Genomic DNA, 18,065 nt, shown 5'->3' on the forward strand with positions numbered 1-18,065 from the left:
TTTATAGCTCTTAATTTTGATATAATATGGAGATTTTTAGCCCATATAAATGTCAAATCCCTCCAAGCTTTCAGCCTCAGAACTGGCTTCCCTAGTTGAGGAAAATGATCAACTGATGGACGGAAAGGACAAAGTTGGATTGGAGGGACCAACTCCCTTAGGCCTTTTCTATGATCCAAAATAGCAATTTGTCAGGTAAAAGACAGCACAGAAATTACCAGCTGTGCCAGAGCAGAGAAAAGCTGGGATCAGAGAGGTAAATTCCTGTCTACACTGTGATACGGAGGACATCATCAGGTGGTATTTTGATCAACATAGAAGAGTCAGTTTCAACACAAGGGTGCTATGAATGTGATACACCTGGTTATTTTGATTTGATCCCATCCCCCATGGGCAATCTAACACAAACAGAATTTACCTTGAGGTCACACATGAGGCTGTTCAGGAGGGATTAGATAACTATGCAGGCTGCACTCATCTTTTGCCTCTGTTTCTGCCAGTCAGTGACACCTTAGATGTTATGGTGATAGGCATCACAGACAACCCTAAGATGGCTGGATAGCTTCTGTACAGAGTATAAAGGCTCCGATGGAGTCTTTAGGATTAATATAGGTGGATATGTAGTTGTTGTGGTGTTTGTTTTTTATTGTTAATTTTGCCCATTAATAAATCTCTTTTCTTTTCCAGTAAGGTTTTTCATGTTATTCTTTCAATACGGCTGGTAGCAAGGTCACAGCATTCAATGTATTTCTCTTCTACAATATTATATTCATGTTGGCTGGCTTTTAAGGTTTTTTATATTTTAATGAAGTTATTAAAATGAAAGTTCTGACTTGCATAATTCATGAGCATTCACTATCTCTTCAAAAATTCTGACTCTAAACTATTTTTTCTTGTCAATGACTTTTTTTTTTATAAGACACCCAAGAAAGGCTTTTTAAATGTGAAGGTGGTGTTGAAAATAGATTTTTAATTACAGGAAACTGTAGCTTTATTTCTGTTGTAATATAATTTGGTCCCTTGGGATAGTTTTATGTTTATGATATTTGCTTTGCAGACAAAAAATGCTGAAAATCTGATTTATTTTCTATTTATAATCCATTAATACTGAGATTAGTGGAGAAACATAATGCGCTGGATTATGGGCCAGCTTCTCTTTTATGCCAAGATATGCTTGATTTTGCAGAAAGTGGCACTGGACCACCAAGGAGCCAATTACAATTCTCTTCTCTTCCCAATTCTTCTTAAATCCTGACTCTGGCATAGATTAGAGCAACCTAGGGGCTGCCATAATGTATGCAACCTGGCAATGGTTCCAAAGTTACTGTCCAATGCAGCGCACTCCAGTCATGCCACTCCTCATCCTTTATGCACAGGTGTCATAGGAGCTTGCCACACAGGCTTTATGCCTGCTGGGGAAATGCAGACAGTTTCTGCAGAGAGGAGGCTGTAAATCTGGGCTTACTTTGTAGGCTGTATGGAGGGCTGAGTTGCAACCCATTTTTGAAATCTTTTTAACTTGTCCAAATAATATAGATGCAATTTTGAACAGCTCCTAAAGGACTTAGGAGCCTATCTCCCATTGACATGCAAAGGGACTTAGGTGCCTAAATTACTTAGATGCTTTTGAAAATTTTACCTATAAAACCATGTAGCAAGGTCTTACCGAATGTTGGCAAACAGAGACAATCTTGTCATACCCAACATTTCTAGAAAACACTTTCCAGATATCAAAGTGCAGGAAAATATTTAAAATGTCATTTTAAAACATACGTAGTTGTTTGCTAGAAGCCTTCATTCAGCAACAGCAATAATTTCCACTTGTTCTGTTGAGCTGACGAGCTAGGGCCAAGCAGTTCCAGTTTTCAAGCTAAGGCTTGCTTTAGTTGCTGCCTGATGTTGCAATTAAGTTGAAGGCCTAGAAGTTTATTGGTCAGATGGGTGATCTGGGCTTGTCACAAGGAGTCTAATGAATTTGATGATTAGTCTGTTGTCTTTTATTGTTTATTTCCTAAGTAATTTGAGCTTGTCTTTAAATGGCCTGTAATTTATGGAGAAGTACAAAATGCTGGAGTCAAGTTTTTTTGGTTTTTTTTGCAACTACAGTAGGAATTAAATCAGATACATATATTGACTCACAAGTTTAAACTTTCAGTGAAGTCATCACAGAAATACCATGCAATGTGGTTAGAAGAAGTTATTTCAACAAAATGTACCTCTTGCTGTTTTAGGCCCCCATTCAGGAAAGCACTTAAGCCCGTCCCTATTTAGGGAAGCACTTAAATGCATGATTAACTTTAAGTGTGTCCTTAAATCCCACTGACTACAATGGTAAATTTAAATGCTGTCCTGAATAGGGGTGCCTTAGAACAACTACAATAATTTTACAAATTGCTAAATTAAGGTTTTTGAAGCTATTGGGCTACATTGTGGCCAGTTCTACATGGGGGAAGACTGAGGGTATGTCTACACTGAACCTCCCAGCCCAGCTAGATAGACTCATGCTAGGGCAACTCGAGCTTGTGTGCTAAAAATAGCAATGTGGTTGTTATGACTTGGGCTGGAGTTGGGGCTCTCAAGCCTAGGGGGTCAAGCCCAAGCCGTAATGTCCTCACTGCTATTTTTAGCACACTAGCTCAAGACCTGCTAGAGTGAGTCTGTGTATCCGGGCTGGGTGGCTCACTCCCAGCTACAGAGTAGACATACCCTGAGGGTACTAGTTCCTACTCCCTTAAAATGCTGCACAGGGATCTTCCTCCATGTGAAAAAGGCACTGCACACATTTACCAACACCAGCAACAAAACCCAAAAAGTGTGGGATAAAGCATGAAGGAAACCTACTGCCCTCTCTCTGATGCAACTGCAATGTGTGTGCTGCCCAGAAGCATGCCCATGTCAGAATTCCACGGGAACTGGGGTGCTCCTCCTACTTTGAACATGCAATACAGGTAACAAACTCTTCTGTGGGGCCCAGAGTTCAGGTGTAACATAATGCTGTATCCCTTCCTACTCCCCCTTTTGCACGCCCTTCTCACAACAGGAAAGGATAACAAAAAATAAAATGGTTTTCAACTTGAAAAACAGCAGATTTTTCTCTATTTTTCACAAACTTTTAAGATTTTTTCCCCATGTGACACCTACATAATTTCCATCTCCTGCTAATGGCCTCCTCCGGGTGACAGTAAGTGCTGTGGAATGTGTGGGCAATATTCAGCTTGAAATCATGTTTGATTGTTCACATTTTCCCACCTCCACTGTGATGCACTACTTTCAGTTTTACAAAATGAAAAGCAATTTTTGCTTCTGGGGGAAAGAAATCACAAAACTATACTGGGAAAGGAGTTCATTTGTTGGGATCACATCCTGCTGCCCCAACTTACACTGAATAACATCTTATTCCAAGAGTAGTTCTACTTGCAGAGTAAGGTGCTAATTAGTGTGAGGTGGGGGCAGAATCTGGGTCTTGGTTTTGAAAGTTGCTTCTGCATGATTTATGTGTGAGAGAGATTCCCTAGAAAAAACTACTCTCCCACTTTAAACCAACATTATCTCACCGTCAGGCTATGTCTACACTACAAAGATAAGTCGACCTATGTTAGGCTGACTTACAGCCACTGCAATAATTACTGATATCCACACTACCCTCCCTCTTCTGCCGGAGGTGCACATCCAGTGCGTCCACTGACTGAAGAAGGGCATTGTGGGAGACTCAGAGCGAGGGCTCTCAGCTCCACGCAGCTCCCCACTGGGAGCCCAGCTGTCCCCCAGGGCTTCTCGCCTCCACGCTCCCAGCCAGGAGCAGGGGGGAAGCTGCCTGGGGCTTCTCGCCTCTGGCAGGGAGATCTACGCCTGGAGTACAGCTGGCTGCCATGCTTCCAGTGGGGGGAGCAGGGAGCCAGAGGGCAGCAGTGCTCCCAGTAGGGAGTGGGGAGCCTGGGCGGCAGCCCAAGCTGGGACCCTGGGAGGCAGCCCAGCTTGGAGAGGAGACCAGGCAGCAGACAAGAATGACAGCTAACAGCTGTTGTAAGGAACGCAGCACCTACACAGTCACGGCGTTGCCCTTACTACACCGACATGAGTCCTACGCCTCTCGTTGAGGTGGTTTTATTAGGTCAGCATAACAGAGGAGTTACATGGGTGGGAGGAGCATTTTCAGGTGTACACCTCCGCTGTTTTGTCGACAAAAGCTGACTTTTGTGACAAAACCATGTAGTATAGACAAGGCCTTGGTTTTTATATTCGAGATATTGTATTAGCGGCTATTTGTGACGGTCAGGCAAACCAAACTCTTTTGGAGGGGATCTCAATTCATGTGTTGCAAAATGATGATGGTCAACAGCGTGGAGGACTGTAATTTGCTGCCATCTGTGATCAATCATCTTGATTATTTTTTATTTAAATTCTATTCTATTATTTTTAAACACCTACCCTAGAATAAGTTTTGTATTATGTTCTAAAAGACTCCAAATAAGCAGGCTCTGGCAGAAATTCATATTTCTACAGCTGACCTCAGATCAGTGACTTTTAGACCCCCCCCACTTACAACTGCTGGGTCCTGTTGGGTTTGCTTGTTGCTGAGGAGTTATCTTTAGGATGGCTTGGTCCTAGCAAAGGAACGCAGAATCTAATTCCCTTCTAGAAATAACCTCTTGCACTATTTGAGGCATTTCAGCACTTAGAGCAATACTAAACATGCTTATTTGAAAATCATTTTTAAGATAACATTTTCCATCTGAAGTTCACAGAATGCTTTTAATTCATTAAGGTTTGTAAATCTCACAGAACAATTTTGTGGAATTATCATCCCTTTTCTACAGACAAGAGCGCCAAGGTACATAGAGGTTAGGGCCACACTGTGATCCCCTTACTCACATGAGAAGTCCTATTACTACTTACACAGTTGAATTACTGTTTTCCAATATCAGTAAGTTTGTAGCATAGCCTGGAGTAGAATACAGATGTCCCGATTCTCTGCCCTGTAACTGAGACACAAGACTTACCCCATGATGTGAACCTGATCATAGGTTAGAATACAAAGTAGAAAAAAACGCTATTGAAAGGATCACAGTATAAGGCTCAAAGAAGATGCTCGTTAGCATCTATTTGCAATTAGTTCCATACGCAGCATTGATTCCTGCAGTACTACGTCTCCGTTGTCCACGTTTCAAAATGGATTGTGAAAAATTAGAAACGATTCAGAAAAGAGATACAAGAATGATTTGAGGTTCTGGAAAACTATCTTAAAGTGAAAGATTTTAGAAGCTCAAACTATTGAGTTTACCAAACAGAAGGTCAAGAGGTGACTTGATCACAGTATATAAGTACCTACCAAGGGGAAGAGATTTCTGATAGTAGTTGGCAGTTTAATCTAGCAGACAAATACATAAAAAAATCTAATGGCTGGAAGATGAAGCTAGACAAATTCAGAATGGCAAAAGTTTCAATAAAAGAATTAATAGGGGAATTAACCATTAGAACCACACACCAGAAAATGGGGTGAATTCTCCATCACTTGAAGCTATAAATCAAGCCTGGATATCTTTCTAAAGCATATGCTCTAGCTCAACCAGAAGTTATTGCATTTCATCTAGGAATTGCTGGGGAAAATTCTATAAAATGTGTAATGCCGGAGGTCAGACTAGATGGTCATGTGATCCTTCCTGGCCTTAAAACCTATGAATCTTCATTATGAATGTTCCCTTGTCTGCTATCTTAAAAATACAAGTTTGTCTGTCTTATTGTTATGGTCTGTTAATACATTACTGATAGAACATGATAGATAGTGATTTCCTAGGGAATCTTTAATTACTATGCTAAACCTTAAGGGTACTTGCTGCCTTTTGGCTTGTTACAGAGCTCGATGTGATGAGAACCATAGTGTTTCCATCTTCTATTTTCCTGTAAGTAGAAGTTAGGGGCTGTGACCCAGACTGGCAGTCCCTCTGTAAAGATAGGAGTAGTGGGTACCTGTGCCCCCAAAGGCACAGGAAGTAGCAGAAGAGAAGGGAGATCACCTTGTTTCCCTGAAGACAAAAAAAATGACACATCGTGGGGGAGGGTGGTGACCCAAAATTTGGTGGTGGGGAAAAAAAGGGACCTAGACAGAATTCCTCACTTTGTGACTTTCCTTCCTTATGTTTATCAAATGCAGTACATACTTTGAGCAAGTTCCTGGGTTCTGTATGAATATTTGACACAACTCTATCTAGTCCTAACATAGATTTGTAGAAATAAGCAAACACACACCCATGAGATCATTTCATCCATCATCTCCGTGCCAACTGGAGATCATTCCCTATGGTATGTTCTCCAGTCCTCTCTCCACCGTAATGACATCACTAAAGGTTTCTATTTCTAGACCATGACCTAGTTGCTATTAGAAACAATCCCATTCCCATTGCGTTTGTATAAACTGATGAGAAATTACAAATAGTCACTTCTAAACATGAGGTGAATAAAAAAATATTTTTGTAAGATCTCTCCTTGTACAAAATATCTTATTTAACAGCACATAATTTGATTTCTGCTAATGTGTAATTCATGCATTAGCTAGATTCTGTATTTTAGACACAGCCATGAATGGAGATCAGTGTGGAGCTCCACCACTCCCGATGGATTGTGATTCGCAATCTTGCTCCAAACTTCCCATGTGCAGGCTTCACCATTTCTTAGACTGACATATGATCCTACCTACAGTGTGCCAGCCTTACTATGAGCTGGTGCCAAAAGGGAGATGGGGCCATGCTTTCCTAACCCCTTTGGGGCATTGTGCATCCGATGGGGCAAGGAGGAAGCAACCCCTGTCCTTCCACAAGTACAGGGACTGCAATTGTGACCACCCCTGCACATAGGGACAAGAAAGAGGGTGTACCTCCTACCCTTGTGCATGAGCCAGTCACAATCAAGCCCTTGCAGTGTAGAAGCAATCACCCCCAGCACCTCAATCACTAGCCAGTATAGTGACCTGTTGTAAGTACCTGTATTATAGTGTCTGAAACATTGCAGAGAAATGCAGCTCATTCCCAAGGTTTGGTGGGAGATTAGAAATACAATAGGAAGTATAATCAGATTTTTTCCTCTTGAATAATCCATATTTATCTCCAGGCAACAGGAAAGGAGGAAATTACAGCGAGGTTGCAGTGTCATCTGACTGTTTAATTGTTTAGATCTTGTCTAAGTCCTGAATGCAATGCATAATGCACTGTGTTGTTTTTAAGCTATGTATGGGCTCTCATGCACACAGCTATCCAATGAGTACCAGTGACTGCAAAATTCACTTCAGAATATAAGCAAGAGTCTTCACCTTCTCAAGGGAAGGGGAAAAGCAGTTCCTTTGCTTTACAGGTTAGCAGAGTATCTGCTACATGCAGACTTTCTTACACTTACCTGATAAGCCACCCACGTCCATCTTCTTCAGATTCTTTGCCTCTAGAATGACGACAGTCAGCTTGCCAGCAGTAGGCACATAGCGGAGGGAAAAGCAGATATCACCCAACTTCTCTTGCTATGAAAACAAACAAGGAAATGTGCTATTTTTAATCAGTTTAAGTACATTTAAGAAACCAAACCAAACCATGGACTTCTGAAAGCCCACAAAGTAAGTTAATTGGATTGTATTTCAAACACTTGTTTTAAAATAAAATGTGTAATATTACAGCCTGAGAAATCAGCTTCAAGCTGTTCAGTTTAAAAAGTGGGAAACCTGAACCCAGCTTCAGCAACTCTGTTTTAAGCTCACTGGGATCTATCCTGTGAGGTGCTGAATGCCCACGGGTTCAATGGGCTTCAATGCAAGTTGCACGAAGTCAACACCCCACGAGGTCAGGCCTTCAGAGGTTCCACTTGTGCTATAACCCAAAGCAGCAGCATGATAATTTTTGTTCCTCACATGTTTCAGCCTCAGTTGGTTGGTTAGCACTCGTCCAAATAACCATTACATTATTGTCAGTGAAACAGTAAACTGGGGTCATTCTTATCATGCTTTGCCATGCAAACAGAAGCCATTATATGACAAGAAGTTTAGAAAACATGACCTATGAGGAAAAGGTGAGAATTTTGGCATGTTAAGTTTAGAGGACAGAAGGCTGACCGAGGTGCACGATAGCAGTCTTCAAATATGTCAGAAGCTGTTATAAAGAGACAGTCATCAATATTCTCCAGTCCCATCAACACAGACTTCGGGTGGTTAGGATAGAGTGGGTCTGGCCCTCCAAAATCTATAAACTCAGCACACATCTGCCCCCTGCCACCACACCACATGCCCAGCTTGAGGAGAAGCCCTGATGTGCACCACATGACGCACTCACAGGCTCCTTCTAGCGCCAAAAGCCAATGGAAGGCAGTGGGGAACTGGGCCCTGGCGAGCACTCTGGGACAGGATGGAACTGCTGCTGCCCAGACTGAACACAGAGCTAGTTGAGCTGGCTCTGCAAGCCCTGGGTCCAGCCCTGCAGGACAGGAGGGAGCCACGGCTGTTGGGGTGAGTGTGGGGCTAGGTGGGCTTGTTCTCCAAGTACCCGGGGTGAGTGCAGGCCCACTCTCCAACCTCACCTCCTGTTTTCCCCATGCTGGGCCAGCACAGAGCTGGGCCCAGCCCCGGGGGACAGGAGCCACTACTACCAACATCACTTCTCCCTGATCTGTGTGTGACAGAATATATCAATCTCCATGACCCATACAGTCTTTGGCCTCTTTCTGCTAAGAATGTCAGTTATTGCCCTTGAAATGTCCCTTCATTTTTCATGGTGAGCTGCAGTGCTTTGGAAAAATACTTGTAAATATTTGCATCAGGCATGGATATTTGTTCAGCAGGAAAGGAACTGAGACCATCGAATTGCTTCCCATAGGCCTCCATACCACAGTAATGGATGCTCTAAACATGCCATAGAAGGATTTGGCAGGCCACTGAATAGCCATCTGACTAGGCCCACTATGTCCTGGGTCACTCATGGCTCCACCCATGGAATTCTGCCCCTGCACTCTGATCCCCCATCTTTTAGGAGTGTTGGTGGTAGGGGTCCTCTCCCAGTGAGGCATGAACTGTGGCACTGGGGCTCCTTGTCCTCCCAGGGATGGTAGCAGGGGCTTCACTCCCCTAGGGAGCAGAAAGGGTCCCCTCTCTCCTGCAGGAAGTGGTAGCAGTAGGAGACCTCAGTACGTACACTGCAGGCCGGTGAATGCGGGGCAGGCTCACTTTCCAACACCCCTGTCCTCTCTGGGTAGCTATTAAGTTTTCCTCAGGCCCTCACCCCCAAACAATATTTTCACCCTCTGCCTATGCTCATCAAGGGTAGGACAAGAAGTAATCACCTTGGTCTGCAGCCAGGGAGATTTAGTTTGGTTATTGGGAAAAACTTGCTAGCTATAAGGGCAGCTAAGCACTGGAACACGTTACCTAGGGACGCTGTGGAATCCCCATCCATGGAGGTTTTTAAGAACAGGTTAGACAAACGTGTCAGGGATGGTCTAGGTTTTCTTGGTCCTGCCTCAGTGCAGGGGATTGGACTAAATGACCTCTCAAGGTCCCTCCCCGCTCTACATTTCTCTGATTGCAAAAGGGCCTTGTCTCCTTCATATTGTACCAGATTGGATAGGATGGCAGCTTGGGGAAGGGTCACAGTGCTAACCTCTACACATCTTGAGTGCCTGGAGACACTTCATTTTGCCTTGAGCATCGCAACAGATCAGTGGGGAACCTGCGACTACATCTGTTGTGTTTTGCTGTTAAATATATTCTTTACAGTGATGGCGCTTCAAAGAAGGCTGAATTACTCTCAAAATTATGGAAACTTTGTGTTAAAAATAAGGACAAATACTTCTGAGCTTTAAGATACAAGAAAGATATAAATGAACAAAAACACTGCCCAGAAATGATCATGAGTGTGATTAGATCTGCTATCTCCTCTCATTCACAATGGTGCCTCTGGGGAGTTATCTGTGTTGCTTTAGCAAACAGAAGAATCAGGGTACACTAAACATTTCAATTAGGCATTTCAGACATCACTGTTTCTCTTTCAAACAATGGCACTCCTTTTGGCACATAATCTAATCCCACAGTTAATTTTGGAAGCAAAGAAAAGAACTATCTTTAAAGAAATGTTTCCATCCCACCAATGCATCTTTGCAGTACAATACAAGTCTATTTATTTGACAGATTTTTTTGTTTTCTCCAAATTGGCCCATTTTGAAAATGCAGCTGGTTCCCAACTTGGAACATGGTGAGGATATGGCAGCTGCCAGTTTTGAAGGAACTAATGGGACAAATCGGAGCCTCAGCTAAGAAAGGGGAGGAACATCACTGAATATTTTTTAAACAGATCCAAAGTGTGCCTGAAATATTACGGACATGTAAAAGAGAGTGTTCGTGTCCTAAGGAGCCTACAATGTAAACCTGCATGCACAGACTCTTACCCTAGCACAAAATCCCACCATAGTCAAGGACAGGGCCTAAATGAGACATAACATAGGAAGACATGACAGCAGATGGAAAGGATGATAATTAGGAAAGATAAGGGAGGCATAAAAAGTAACGATATTATTTGTGTCTATTACCTGTGTTTCACATCAGATCTATTTTTAATGATACACGGTTGTATTTTAATTGCATTATTTGGGCAGGTTTAACTTTTGCTTTCCTAAGTAGTGAGTACTTCAGTACATGGAGAGGGAATGAATTCACAATAGCATTGTCATTATCTGACTTGGACAAATGTATTATTTTACCCTCTGTGTAACCCCACTATGACATCCAGAAAAGCCTACCCTATGCTGTAATCATATTTTCCCACACTGGATGGGATTCTGTTAATTTTTGTTCAGTGACAAAGTTGCTGTCTAGCTCTGCAAGTTTGAGTACCACTTTTTAATAACCACAGACTGCTACAAGTCTGCAGGCAGAACTCCTCATAGGAAACAATGGAAAGTCCTGCATAAAAATCAGGTTATACCCCTTAGATAAATATTACATACAAATAACTGTATTAAAAGAACATTTTTAAGGTTGCAAAGTCAGGAAATGATTTCAGAGCAACTTTATTTCTGGCAACAGCAGTGAAACATCTTACCCGCTTAGCTGCTTTTGAAAAGGCAGCTAGGTACCTATCTTCATCTTTAGGCACTCAGGGTAAAAGTTCTGAGAGAGCTTAAATGGCTTAGGAGCATAAGTTCCATTTTTCAAAAGTGACTTTGGCAGTATAATTTCTATTGACTTTCACTGGGATTTAGGCTCCTAAATAACGTAAGTGCTTTTGAAAATATCATCCATAGTGATTAATATATATTTTATATATTTACTTTGCAGTTCTTGTTAAACTTCTCTATCAATACTTCGAATAGGACAGTACCTCCTCTACACCATCATTTCAGAGTCAGCACTCGATATAAACCAGATCCTGCTGTGCGATTTGAACCCATAGCCTTTCAGTGCGGAGACATACATGCTATCCACTCAGCACATACTAAAATGTTACCCCCCAATGCTACATTAAGAACTAGATGGCTTGACTTCAGCAGGGCTCCATTCGGGAGCAGGGGCCTGCCCACATGGTTCTCAATGAAAAATGGCATCCCTCCGGGCTCTGACCTGGCTCCGATACTCTTTAATCTATACACCACAGATATACCAGTGATGGAGTCCAGGAAATTCACATATACAGATGCCGTTGCCCTAGCTCTTCAGCATACAAGACTTCATACTATCAGTTGTACCCTAATCCGAGATATTTGCACAATGGCTGATTATTTCCAACCCTGGAAACTTAGGCCTAACCTGAAAAAAACCATGGTAACTGCTTTCCATCTGAACAATAATTTGGCTAATACCAAACTTGATGTGCAGTTCTGCGGTGACAGTGTCAACCATGAGGCTAATCCAAAATATCTTCGTGTTATACTGGACTGGAGTTTGATCTTGCGACAACACCTTGAGAACACCTGACCGCGATAAGGAGCCTGCCTTAGCCCCGCTGCACCGCTGAGTGGACTTTTAACAGCCCGGTAAGCGGTGCTGAGCAGAGCCGTCAGGGTCCCTTTTCAACTGGGCATTCTGGTCAAAAACTGGACGCCTGGCAACCCTAGTCACCAGGCACAAACAATGGAGCACATCATATCTGAGTGTCCCCTTCGTTCTTTTGTTGGGGGGTCTGAAGGACATTCACCAGCTCAGTGCTGCGGCAATGTGCTGGCTATCAAATTTAGATATAAATTTGTAGTTGGCACTACCTACCCAAGCCATACGAAAAAAGAAAAGAAAGAATAAGAATAAGAATGCAGAATCAGGGCTTTAAATAGTGAGAATATCTCTGCATTATGCACCCAGTATTCCTTTAAATCAATTTTTAATTTTCAATTATTCTAAAATTAAGTACAGAACTCAAGAGAGAGCTCCCCTTATGACAAGGAATACCATTTTATCCCAGGTTAGGGGATTTTAATCCTTGATATTCATATAATTCAATAATGCTTTTAGTTTTTAAAAGTTACAGGCACTCATATGCCAACACATTAAATTAGCCTTTTCCAGATTTTTTCGTGGGGTGAACCACATCTTAAAAGACAGACTGTCATGTCTCAAAGACAGACTGTCATGAATTGCCTCTCTTCCCATTCACAATCACGTAAGATCTCTGTGGCAGCTACTACAATTGTTTACATGCAGGAGTAACTTTAGGAAAGCATTTATTTTTAACCTCTTTTCATGCAATTTAGCATCTAGGAAACAAGGAGAAGAAGCCAATACCAAGTGAACAGCTAGTTCACAAATCACCAACAAGCATTACATGGACCCTAGTTGGGAAAACTGCACTAAAACATGGGCCCATCACAATAAAATACTTGAGAAAACAGCTTAGGCACCTCTTTAAAAGCTTGTACGCTACCATGTAGTACACAATTTTTTGTTCAAATCTGTGCTAGTGCGTTTCATAAATGCTTCCTACACATCAAAGAAATTGCCTCTGGGGTAAATTATTGCATCTAATTTTTATTCCTAATATGCAGGGCCGGCTCCAGGCACCAGCTTTCCAAGCAGGTGCTTGGGGTGGCAATTGGAATGGGGCAGCAGTCCGAGTCCCGCGGCGGCAATTTGGCGGCGACTGCTTGGGGCGGCAAAATTGGTAGAGCCACCCCGGCTAATATGTACCATATTGCGTCCAATTTTGTACATCTAATGTGTACTCTAATTTATCTGGTAACTTTTTGAAATATTCATCAGCCAAAATACTCTGAGTGGTGGCACTGCTGTGAAGCAATAAAAAGCCATCAGTAAAGGTGTGGTTTTTGTGAGATAATTGCCAACCCCTACAGGGCTACAGGGTACAGATGAGTGCCTCTGGTGGGGTGATTATCTCATGCAAGTGCTTTATTGTCATTTTGAATTTCTTTCAGCTTTATGTATAAATAATTTATTTCAATAAATTACTTTGATCACTGAATGGAAACTTCCAGTTATAGTGTTAGAAACATCCAACTGTGAGGTTCACAGACATTAACCTATTCTCTTAGAATGTCCAACTGCCAGTCAGGAGGCTCCTTCCATCTAAGCAGCTTGATAATTTCATTACTTTTAAAGAGGCTGCAACTGAGCAGAACAGAAACGAATTCAGGACTTTGCCAGATAGCACAGACACCATTTTTGTTGCTTTACAAAAGCCCAGTTTAAGAGCTATTAAAATAGAAGCTGTCTTGCAGAGAAGGCTCTGAGTGGCTCATGCTTTTCTGGTGATTCTTCTCTTGATTCTGCACTTTTGTCTTGGTAAAATAGTTTCCTAATGAGGTATTGAAAGAAAATGCTGTATACACAGATTACTCTCATTCCTGGTGCTTAATCTCTAGGAACAGTGCCCCTCTTTAGCATATAATATTCTTCATACTTTTTATAGAATGATACAAAAAAGTTGATGTTTCTGACATACTTTAAGAAACAAAAAACCCAAAGCAATATTGGGCCTTGTCATCTTGTAGCGTGCAGGGCTAAGAGGAGGAGAAACCTACCAGAAAAAGGAGCATTTAAAGGGGCTGCAATGTGGCTTTTGAAAGTTGCAGTTGCAATTCATTGGGTTTGGTGACAGGGTTACATGTTAGATTGGAAGGAGTGGGGAGAAAAGGACTCCTTCGTGTATCATTGTCCTCTGGCCACCCAGCAACATTTCCAGACAGACTTTATGCTGCTCTCGGTAGCATTCATGCCAATCAACACCTTCTAAAACTCTCTGGGAAAAGTGGGGATGGCACAGGGACGGATTAGGTGCTATAAACATATCTCAAGTGAGGATGGAGACCCATGGAGGGGCAATCTCTCAACTGCACCAAGTTCTGCCAGGTTGGGCCTCATGCTTCACATTGCTGGAAGGCCACCCTCACTCCCTCTGCCCTCAGATCCTTGCAAATCTCTCTTCTTGAGCAGGTGGTAGCTAGGAAACTCCACATGCTGAACCACACAGACCTTCCTTAGTATCTTGTCTTCTCTCATGGTATTTTTTGCAAAAGGGGGATGATGGGCCCATGATGCCAAAGATGTCTCTGTTTCTCTCATGGACACCGAAATCAGAAAGAGGTGCACTGTCTAGAGATGCACTGGGAAGAGTTCAGAATAGAATGTTAGTCATAGCATTGAATCTTTTTGGATTTGTCAATCTGTGGAACAATGTGAGCATTACTCAAGCAATGCTGTGTGTGTAATAAATTTTCTTTTCAAAATAAACTCAATCACATCAATAGCAACTGTGCTGGCAAAGCTGCACTGAAAGACAGAAAGTCACTTGGAGGTAATTATTATTCATACGACAAACCAGGAAATCTTCAGAATTGGCTTAACAACAACATAACTATATATTTGCATAGGGGCATATTCTGCCACCCTCATTCACACTGAGTAGTATCTTGCCCATGGGCTCATGAACTGCTCTTGGGGAAAGGTGCTTTTCAGTGAGACTAGTAGCACAATTTCCCTCAGCCTTTTTCAAAAAGCTGATTATGGAAATACATATTTATAGACTTTTGAAATGTAGATTGTAGACCCTCTAAATATACATTTAGGGACTTTAATGACACAAACACCTGTCAGGTATGGTTTAGATCAGGGGTGGGCAAACTTTTTGGCCCGAGGGCCACATTGGGGTGTGAAACTGTATGGAGGGCCGGGTAGGGAAGGCTGTGCCTCCCCAAACAGCCTGGTCCCCACCCCATCTGCCCCCTCCCACTTCCCGCCCCCTAAATGCCCCCCTCAGAATTCCCACCCCATCCAACCCCTTCTGCTCCTTGTCCCCTGACCACCCCCTCCCAGGACCCCCTGCCCCAAACCGCACTCCCGGGACCCTACCCCCTATTCAACCCCCCCCACTCCCTGTCCCCGGACTACCCCAACCCCTATCCACATCCACGCCCCCTGACAGGCCCCCTGGGACTCCCACACCCTATCCAACCCCCCGTTCCCTGTCCCTTGACAGCCCCCCCCAGAACCTCTGCCCCACCCAACTGCCCCCTGCTCCATCCCCTGTCTACTGGGACCCCCTACCCCTTATCCAACCCACCCCCCTCCCGCCGCCGCTGCACCTCCCCCCTTACCATGCCACTCAGAGCAGCAGGAGCTTGCAGCCCCGCCACCCGGGCAGACCCAGCCATGCTGCCTGCGCTGCGGCGTGGCTGCGGGGGAGGGGGGACCGCAGGGGAAGGGACAGAAAGGAGGCAGATGCTAAATGAATAGAGAGGGGAGATGGAATCAAAGAGGCAAGGTCCAGGAGGTAGGTTTTCAAAACTAGGAGGGCAATTTTGAACTGGAACCTGAAATGGTTGTGTGAATCAGCAGAATTTATTGAAAGTACTAGAAGATCTATCCTAGCTCTGGCTCCTCAGTGAAAAAATGGTAGTCAGGGTTAAACGTGGAAGTAAAGGACCAAATTGGAAGATGCTGTTCATAGTGGTGTAAATTACAAATCTGTGTAATGGAAAGAGCAAAATCATCAATCTGGTGTAAATTACATGCTGAGCAAGTAGGTGGAGATCTGGGTGTAGAAATAGGACTGGGTAAGAAAGGAGGAGGAGCTGCTTTATCTTGTACATTCCAGTTAGTTGCTTTTCCTACTACAATCCTACTCTTCTTACTCCTTTGGCATGTAACTTTCTCACACCTACTGATCTGTTACTTACATTCCCCATAGGTTAGAAAGAGCAGAGGGTTTCACCAATGGTAGGATCTTTTCACAGAGAGGGAAGACAGAGTGTGGGGAGCAGAACCATAGAAATTGGGCTGTTTGTTTATTTTTAAATCCGACTGTACTAATTTATATCACCAGTTACTAGCACATGGCTTCATGGCCTCTCTCTCTTGTCAAATAACAAAAGCAGTGAAAAGTATGTAGAAAAATAATGGATTCATATTTTGTTAAATGGCCTAATAATTTAACGCTCTCCAGAGTATTGGCAAATCAGAGCTGAAGGCAAGTTAGGCAACAACTCGGGCCAATCATTTTGATCACAATATTTATTAGTCATCCTCTGTTAGCCTCCTCCTTTTGGTACTCTTCATTACTTTTAACTGTTTATAGAAAGCACTTTTACTGATGCTTTTTGAAAAAAAGCAGAAGAAATATGAGCAAACATCGTCATTATGAGCTGAAAATACCACTTCATGGTCATCAGTTTAAAAGCTATTACAATCAGCTGCCTCTTGTGGAATGAGAATAAGCTGTGGCTCAAGGCACTTGAAATCAGAGATTAGCAGGATTGTGCACTTCCATTTCGAAACAGGGGCCACGCTACCAAACAGCTTGAGTTCCTAATTAAAAAGGGGAAAAATGTAATTCCTGAATAAATTAGAAGGGTGAAAATGAACTAAAACAAATACCCCAAAAGCATGATGGAATGGCATTTTGTAACTCTCTGCCTACCCCACAAATGCTTGCAGCTGGCTGTTATGCTCTAATGATTGCATCTCATTCTGTTTTGCCACTTGGCTTCTCCTCAGCTCCTGCCTGATCATATTTCTAAATGTCACTCACATTTATGCAGGCCAATGCACAAAACAAAATTAATTTAACTAAGAATGGCACATTAATATTATTACTTTTGACAGCATGGAAAACTTATTAACTATAGCATGTCACAAGGCTCTTCTCTGAGTGAATAGTCTAAGTACAACATTGAGAGGAAATGTAATACGTTTGAAGGAATTTTTTTTTTTTGATTACCAGACATTGTAAGAAGTCAAATAGGAATGCTTTCCCATAATTATGGTACAATTATGTGTCTATTGTAGCCACTCTAAAGATAATCTTTGTCCTATTCTGAGAGGACAAGGGAGGCCATAGTACAGTGCCATTGCTTGATTTAAAGATATCTCTTATAATAAGTATGTGCATATTACTGCTTAGTTAGTACAGTTCCTACTATGGAAAGATTGCCTGGGATTCTGAAAGCGACTGTACCAGAGATTTTAGACTGGAAATTGACATTATACCACACATCAGAAAATGTACAAGGCCAGTAGCCATCCGAGCACTGTAATTAAAATGTTTGGATTCTAAAAGCTTAAGAATACATGTGAACAAAGCTTTATTTTGTACACACAAACCAGTTCCTAGTACATTATTATTTTTTGTATTACAGTAGCACCTAGAGGTCTCAGTCAGGAATCGGTGCTCCACTGTGCTAGGTGCTGTACAAACATGTAGCATAACTAGACTTCCGGACTCAATGACCTTACAATCTTGATTAAAGGCAAAAGCAAACAGATAGATTAAACAAACCAGTGTTGTGGGGAGAAAGGGAAGGGTGGATAGGGTTATAGTAATACAATTATTTATAATTGCTGGTAAATTCTGCAAAATATCCCAACAGCTCCGGCTACATCCATTCCTCCAGCTGTGAAGATTCCAGAAAAAGACTATCAAGAGGTTTTAAAATCCACAAATCCTCCAGCCTCAGTATGTCGTTTAGAATGAAACACCATGGGTGTGTCTGCTTCCAGCACAGCAGGTCCTCCCTAGCTGCACACAAGAAAGCTCTGGTTCAATGTTAAATGTTTAAAAGAACAGCAACTGCAATAAAGAAGGTTTGGGAGCCTGGTAACT

At 42.5% G+C, this 18,065-nt stretch overlaps 1 protein-coding gene across 7 annotated transcripts in view; it reads right to left on the bottom strand.

Moving 5' to 3' along the window:
• The window catches only part of SYT1 (synaptotagmin 1), a 490,694-nt gene that overhangs the window by 69,503 nt on the left and 403,126 nt on the right, over positions 1-18,065 (bottom strand). For all 7 annotated transcript variants that reach the window (XM_074941984.1, XM_074941986.1, XM_074941983.1 and 4 more), the window contains one exon: positions 7,387-7,504. In XM_074941984.1, coding sequence (XP_074798085.1) covers positions 7,387-7,504 — 118 coding nt within the window. The remainder of the gene's footprint in view (positions 1-7,386; positions 7,505-18,065) is intronic.

Source organism: Natator depressus, chromosome 1 (assembly GCF_965152275.1).
Source record: "Natator depressus isolate rNatDep1 chromosome 1, rNatDep2.hap1, whole genome shotgun sequence".
NCBI lineage: Eukaryota > Metazoa > Chordata > Testudines > Cheloniidae > Natator > Natator depressus.